General features: G+C 48.3%; 1 protein-coding gene across 3 annotated transcripts; it reads left to right on the forward strand.

The window, feature by feature from the left end:
- Positions 1-920: 920 nt before the first annotated feature.
- Positions 921-7,623, forward strand: Cdk2 (cyclin dependent kinase 2). Of its 3 annotated transcripts, none has more exons than XM_059245478.1 (8): positions 921-1,283; positions 2,007-2,084; positions 2,184-2,304; positions 3,402-3,572; positions 4,546-4,647; positions 5,814-5,957; positions 6,260-6,463; positions 6,704-7,623. In XM_059245478.1, the coding sequence occupies exons 1-8, from the start codon at positions 1,168-1,170 to the stop codon at positions 6,806-6,808; spliced, it is 1,041 nt and encodes a 346-aa protein (XP_059101461.1). In that variant the 5' UTR covers positions 921-1,167; the 3' UTR covers positions 6,809-7,623. The 3 variants fall into 3 exon arrangements, with proteins under 3 accessions (XP_059101461.1, XP_059101462.1, XP_059101463.1); XM_059245480.1 differs by lacking the exon at positions 921-1,283 and adding an exon at positions 1,471-1,583; XM_059245479.1 differs by lacking the exon at positions 5,814-5,957.

Consider the following 7,623-nt stretch of genomic DNA (forward strand, 5'->3'; position numbering starts at 1 on the left):
TTGACGGATGGGCAGCCACAATTCACATACTTCACAGTCACGATTCAGCAAGAGAGCGAAGCCATGAATTGAGTCAAACCACGCAGCTCCTTAAGACAGAAACAGCAACTTTATTCAAAAGCAGTCCGAAGGGGCTGGGAGTGTAGATCCCCAGCCATAAATCAACAAAACCAACCAACGAACCACGGACCACTAAAACAGTGAGACAGGATTAAGCTAGGCTGAGAAACGACTTTGCTATCTAGCCTAAGAATCCTTTACAATAAGAGCCCTAGCACACAGGAGGCAATGCCAGACGGACCTCTGCTAGTTCGAAGCCAACCTGATTTTTTTTTTTTTTTTTTTTTTTTGAAACGCATTCCAGCCGGCCGGGGCTGCATTATGAAAGATAGTCTCAAAAAAGGGGGTAGGAGTGCTGGAGAGACGGCTCAGCAGTTAAGAGCATATGCTGTTCTTGCAGAAGATCAGAGTTCGGCTCCAGCGCCCAAGCCTGTCGTGGCGGTTCACAACCTCCTCTAACTTCGGCTCCAGACAATCTGCGGCTGCGGTGAAAACCTAAACACAGACCCGCAAGCATGCACATAATTGAAAATTATATATATATATATATATATATATATATATATATATATATATATATATACATTTAAAGATGCCTAGGTTTCTGCTTTTTAAAGGAGGCTCTCTTGGCTAGGTAGGATTTAATCTCACTTAAGGGGTGGTGAAAATTGTGAGCGAAAGGTAAGGAAATCCGCAGACCAGGGACGACACCAGTTCCGGCCGGCGGAGCCCACACCAGGAACCCGGGGAAAGTTGCGGTGCAGCCCGCTCAGTTCGCCCGCCCAGGGCGGGGCATCGGCGGCGGGAGCGCTGGGGTCCGGCCCGCCCTCGTGACGTCGACCAATAGGAAGCGTGGAAGGCGGAGCCAGGGAAACGCGGGAAGGAGGGGCGGGGCCTCGGCGGGCCGTCTGGAGCCGTGGGGGAGGCGGCAACATTGTTTCAAGTTGGACAAATTGTCAAGGGCTGAGCTCGGCTTGCGTTCCATACCGAGCTGGGGCTGCCGTGCTCACCGGGGCCCCCCGGTCCTCCGCCCCGAGTGTTGGGCCCGTTTCCTTCAGGGTTCCCGGGCCCCGCTCCCGGGGGCCTGAGCCGCCTCACTAGCGCTCCATGGAGAACTTCCAAAAGGTGGAGAAGATCGGAGAGGGCACGTACGGGGTGGTGTACAAAGCCAAAAACAAGTTGACGGGGGAAGTGGTGGCGCTTAAGAAAATCCGGCTCGACACGTGAGTGGCCTCCGGAGCCGGAACTCCTTTCCCGGGACCTCCTGACTGTCCTCCCCCCCCCCCCCCCCCCCGCCAACCCCAGCCCCAACCCCCTACCCCAACAGGCGGGTAGCCGTCCGGGACCGGAAGGTAGCGGGGAGGGACTCCGAAGTGAAGGGTGTGTTGGCGGACGGTAGACGCTCAGGAGACGGTCCCGGGGCTAGAATCCAGAGAAAACTTTCCTCTCGTGCTCCACCCGGTGTGCTCCCCAATCTGCAAGCCGAGAGGCTTGGGAAGAGAAGGTGGGGGCTAAGGGCCGAGGTAGGGTCGGGGAGTGTTCATAGAGCTGGGTTATGTAGGAACAAGAGGATAATAGTTCCTCTCTGAATGGAGAGCTTCCCTCACTGCTCCAGCCCCATGCTTAGAACCCTCATCCTCTTTCAAAAGAGAATGGCAGTTGAGACTCACTGGCCCTCTGGGGAGGCTGGGAGCTATTTCACCCCCCTCCCCTTATTACCTTTCCTCTGCTTCACATTCACCTGGAGGCTCTACCTACCTTCCACTGGAAAAAGAGGAAATAATTGACCTTAAATATGTCTAAAAGCCACACCCTGACTACCCAGGAATTGACTCCTGACAGTACCTCCCTTTCTGACTTCCTAAGGGGTTTTGGGGGATGGTGTCTCTGTGAGAGAGCAATGTTTGTCACCATATTCTCACCTCTGTTTTCCCAACCTCTCCAAGTGAGACTGAAGGTGTACCCAGCACTGCCATCCGAGAGATCTCTCTGCTTAAGGAACTTAATCACCCTAATATTGTCAAGTAAGTGTAGTCTTGAGAGATGGTCACCGAGATGAATTCTGTTTGTTTAGCCTCACAATTTCTCTCCCTCAACTCCATTTCCTGGACCTTCTCTTGCAGGCTGCTGGATGTCATCCACACAGAAAATAAGCTTTATCTGGTTTTTGAGTTTCTGCACCAGGACCTCAAGAAGTTTATGGATGCCTCTGCCCTCACTGGCATCCCTCTTCCCCTCATCAAGGTAACCCTCTTCAATTCCAGCCCACATATTTTGGGGAAACTAGAGGCAGGTAATTCAGACTGGTAATGATTTATTTTTTTATTATTTTTTTTTTTTTTCAGACTTCAACACTTCCCACCCCGCCCCTATTTATTTATTTATGGGTGGTTTTTTTGTTTTTTGTTTTCCGAAACAGGGTTTCTCTGTGTTGTTTTGGTGCCTGTCCTGGATCTCGCTCTGTAGACCAGGCTGGCCTCAAACTCACAGAGATCCACCTGGCTCTGTCTCCAGAGTGGTGGGATTAAAGGCGTGTGCCACCACCGCCCGGCTCCACTCCCCTTTATTTGTGTTGCTTTTCCTGCTCATTATAGTCATTAACCATAGGATGAACAGAAGAATCAAAATTGAGCTCCTGTGAGCCAACCGAGGTAGATCAGATAACACTCAGATAATGGCGTTGAGGGCGATTGGTGGGTTCCTCCAAAAAAATTTCCCACCTGTGATGTGGGAGAATAACCAGAGCTGGAGCTAATGAGTGTATCCGCAGATGTATATTCAGCACACAGTTATTTAACACCTTAAAAAGTTGCAAGAGTTGAGTAATATCTGGTCTTTATCCTTGACAGGCTGAAAATCCAATGAAAGAAATAGCTATTAAAGGTGTGGTTATGTTGTAGCTATGAGTGTTAGCTCATGCTTGTAATCCTAACACTCAGGAGGCGGAGGCAAGAGGATGTCTGTAAGTACAAGGACAGCCTAGGCTACAAAGTTCCAGGCCAGGAAGACACTATCTTAAAAACAAACAGGGCTGACAAGATAGCTCAGCAGGTAAAGGTCCCTGTCTCCAAGTCTGATGACCTGATGACCTGAACTCCCCAGGTCCCACACAGTACAAGAAAACTAACTCCTGCAAGTTGCTGTCTGCTTTCCTCATATGCACTGTGGCATGCCCCCCCCAACAAATAAAAATGTAATCTAAAGAATGAAACAAAACCCCCCAAAGTATGTAGTGAGTTGTCATCTAACATAGTTAAGGCTTTATTTCATTTTGAGGGCAAAGAACAAGTTGTGTCTGTTCACTGTGGTGATTGAACAAACCTCCCTCTCTCCTGCATCAGAGCTATCTGTTCCAGCTGCTCCAGGGCCTAGCATTCTGCCATTCTCACCGAGTCCTACACCGAGACCTGAAGCCCCAGAATCTGCTTATCAACACAGAGGGGTCCATCAAGTTGGCAGACTTTGGACTAGCAAGAGCCTTTGGAGTCCCTGTTCGTACCTATACTCATGAGGTAGGTCCCTCTGTGATTTTCTTCTTTAAGAATCTTGGGAGATGTTCATAACAGTATTCACAAATTACCAAAATACCAGGGCAGGAGTTCCTTGGTAAATGGAATCTCTGAGCACCCAAGGGTCTTTTTTTTTCTTCTTGATTTTTCAAGACAGGGTTTCTCTGTTAACAGTCCTAGCTGTCCTGGAACTCGCTTTGTAAAGGGCCAGGCTGGCCTCAGGAGATCTGCCTTCCTCTGCCTCTGCCTCCCAAGTGCTGGGATTAAAGGTGTGCGCCACAACTGCCTGGCTAACCCAAGGGTCTTTACTTATTTATGTAAAGTGTATGAGTGTCTTGCTGGCATGTATGTCTGTACCAGCGTCCTGCCTGGTGCTCATAGAAGTCAGAAGAAAGTGTCTGATCCCCTGGAACTGTAGTTACAGATTGTTGTGAGCTGCCATATGGGTTTTGGGAATTTAACCTGGGTCCTCTGCAAAAACAAGCCCTCTTAACCACTGAGCCTCTCTCTAGCCCTTAACCAAAGGGTCTTAGGATATGCACTGAATTCATACTATAAGGTTACCTGGACTTAGATACTAAGCCAGGAAAGCTGGTTGGCATACTATTTAAATGTCTCAGATTTTTTTCCAGGAACATCCCAAATCTGGGGTTTCAGAATACATGACTGGGGATAGAGAGATGGTTCAATAGTTAAGAACATATGATGCTCTTGCAGGTGAACTGTGTTCAGTTCCCAGAGCCCATGTCAGGCAGTTTACAGTAATCACCCTTAACTCCAGCTCCTAAGTTTCAGACACTTCCTTCTGGCCTCGGAGGGCACTGCACAGTTGTGTAAACCTACACAGACAATGCGTGTATACACATTATTAAAGTAAAAAATAATAATAAAATCCCTTGTTAAAAGAGAGACTGGGAGGTAGAGCTGGGTTTTGCTGAACTGAGGTATGTGACCTTGTTGTCCTCTTGCTCCCCAGGTGGTGACCCTGTGGTACCGAGCACCTGAAATCCTTCTAGGCTGCAAGTACTACTCCACAGCTGTGGATATCTGGAGCCTGGGCTGCATCTTTGCTGAAATGGTATGGAGGCTTGCCAGGGTCTATCTAGCCCACTCTTGCCCACATCCAAGAGCAAAACTCATTTCTTGATCTGGCACCATGGCCCTTTATCACAGTGTTCTCTCAAGTATCACCACTATAGAGGTAGTTGCCCTGATACCAACTACAGTTTTAGAATATCCCTAAATAGATTTAGTTACCTAGTATATATCTCTTATCCCCCAAATGGAGCTAAATCCATTCTGTACCCATCAGCTGTTTGGTTTTATTTTTTTGTTTTTGTTGTTTCGTTTTGAGACGGTCTCACTGTGTAGCCCAGGCTGGCTTTGTGGTCTTCATCTTCTGCTTCAGCCCCACTCCCCCCACTACCATCTAGCCCGTGGGACTGAGTTGACAGGCATGAGCCACCCTCAGGCTCCACTGGTGCAGCTGTTTTGGCTTTAATCCTCAAATATTTGGAAGAATGAATTCCATTTAGTACAACAGGTGGCCCACAGGCCGCATGCTTCCAACAATAGCTACGAATGTGGCCTCAACACAGAATCAAATACTTACTTAAAACAGAGTGGGTTTTTATTTTGGTGGTGGTGGGGCATTTTTGTTAGGTTTTGTTTGTTTGTTTTTTGGCAGGGGCGGGGGCTTTTTGTTTTGTTGCTTTTTTGTTTTTGTTTTTTTTTGTTGTTGTTGTTGTTTTTTACATTGCAACCAAAGTTTTCCTCCTCCCAATTCCTCCTTTTTTTTTTTAAACTTGGTTTCATGGTATTTGAGCTTAACTTTTGTGGATGACAACATCATGTCACAGTGTCAAAAGTTTGGACAGGTCTGATTTTTGTCTTCTTCATTTAACCTATAGACCTGTTCTTGGAAATTTTAGTAAAGCTCAATGCGTTCAGCTGATCCACATCTATCATTTTTGTAGACTTGGTCATGCCTTGCCCCCTCAATCTCTGGCTTTTCAGATCGAAGGATCCTTGAAGCCTAGTTTCATTTGGGAGCTCTCATCCCATTGAATGCAACAGTGGAGAGACAGATCAGTAATATTTTTTTGATCTTTTATCTGGGTTGAAACTGGGGGCTTGGAGACCATTAGCCTAGATATAGATATACATATAGAATGTGAATTTATCCACCAGTACCTTACAATTGCCCATATTCCTCTCTCAATTCATCAAAAAATATTTGTTAAGCACCTAGTGTGTGCCCAGCACCATGCTAAGTGCTGTGGGGAGCACAGAAGAAATGGAAGACACAGTCTCTGCCCGCTGTGCTCCTATCTAGAAGTGGCGGCACCACAAGGAGGGGGGATGACCGCAGTGTCTACCCCATACCCCGTGAGTGGCTTGGGATCCCTTTGCTACTTGTCAGTGGCACCCCAGACATTCACCCCCTCCCAGCCCCACCCAGCCTTGGGGATCTACGAAGCCACGGTTGGGGGAAGGAAGGAGGGGCGAGGAGACAGATGAAGGGACTTCATTGTCTCAAGCTCTGTATGACCGACCCCATGAAAAGCCCTGGGGAGGGGAGTCATGGGGCCCTGCTGACCTTCCACTGCCTATGGGAACCTCCTCTGTACAAGGAGCAGTGTTGACTGACGTCAATGTGGGTCTTGGCCTTTCCTCTTTCCCCATTTCAGGTGACCCGACGGGCCCTGTTTCCTGGAGATTCTGAGATTGATCAACTCTTCCGGATCTTTCGGACTCTGGGGACCCCAGATGAGGTGGTTTGGCCAGGAGTTACTTCTATGCCTGATTATAAGCCGAGTTTCCCCAAGTGGGCTCGGCAAGATTTTAGTAAAGTTGTGCCTCCCCTGGACGAAGATGGACGGAGCTTGTTATCGGTAAGAGGCCGGAGTGGGTGCCTATATAACCCTCTCCCATTCCCCAGAGAAGAGAAGCTGAGCCCCTGGACTCCCTTAGGATTACCCTCATCTTTGATGCCTCTCCCAGGCTGGTTCAGATAGGGGAGGAGGGAAATGAGAACCGGGTAAACAACACCGGTTTCTGGGTTTTTGAGTACACCTGCTCTGCCTCTGGTCCACTGTTACATCACTGAAGTCAGAATATATTTCTCCCTCCAGCAAATGCTTCACTATGACCCCAACAAGAGGATTTCAGCCAAAGCGGCCCTAGCCCACCCTTTCTTCCAGGATGTGACTAAGCCAGTACCCCACCTCCGACTGTGATGTCCTTCCCAAAGCCCTCCTCACCCTTGGTCTGACTTGACTCTGGGCCTTTAGGACACACACAGGTCAGCCTGCTCTTCTCTGGCTGTCTTAGCACTCACTTTTTCTCTTGGCCAGCCAGTTCTGGGGATTCAGAGGTGCAGGGAAAGATGAGACGAAAGGAAAAAGTCCTGGTATTAGATGCACTTAACCCGGCTTCTACCACCTCTCCCTGTAGTCATTACCGAGGAGGATTGGTACTCAAAAGAAAACAAAACCGACCATTCTCTGCCCCGCCTCCATGTCAAGTTTTACCATCCCAGTCTTAGACTGTCATAATTATTGTGTCCCATGTTTAGGAAAACACACCCCGGAGTTCCTGCTGCCACTGTTTTGTAAAGGCCAACCGATAAGCAGAAATCTCAGTTGGGACATTTCAGAACCAAGCATCAGGGGTCTGTTTTAATGAGTTAGATTAAAAAAAAAAAATAGATCCAAACAGTTTATACCTTAGTTTTAGTGTTTGGCCTCACCTGACAATCAAGGAGGCCCACCTGGAGAAGCAGAAGAAATGCTTCCCTTCAGTGTTCTGTCTACCTTCTGCAGGGAACAAGAGTCAGGAGGGGGCGGGGATTGGTCTGTTCACCGTGGTCTCACAAGGCGAGGTGAAAGACACTGGAGTTTTTCTTTTAGCAATTTTATTGTTTTCTGGTGCTGACAGCTGAACCCAGGACCTGGCCCTCACTAAGCAAATGCACCACCAATGAGCCAGATTTCTAGCCCTTTTTGAGTTCCTCAGTTGTCAGAGGTCCCAGTGGCCATCTTCCTCTGTCACT

The sequence above is a fragment of the Peromyscus eremicus genome, chromosome 18 (assembly GCF_949786415.1).
Source record: "Peromyscus eremicus chromosome 18, PerEre_H2_v1, whole genome shotgun sequence".
NCBI classification, from domain to species: Eukaryota; Metazoa; Chordata; class Mammalia; order Rodentia; family Cricetidae; genus Peromyscus; species Peromyscus eremicus.

Coding starts and splice junctions, on each gene's coding strand:
- Cdk2 (XM_059245478.1), top strand. CDS start 1,168: ATGGAGAACTTCCAAAAGGTGGAGAAGATCGGAGAGGGCACGTACGGG. Junction 3,573..4,545: donor TTCGTACCTATACTCATGAG/GTAGGTCCCTCT, acceptor CTTGCTCCCCAG/GTGGTGACCCTGTGGTACCG. Junction 4,648..5,813: donor GCTGCATCTTTGCTGAAATG/GTATGGAGGCTT, acceptor ATATTTGTTAAG/CACCTAGTGTGTGCCCAGCA.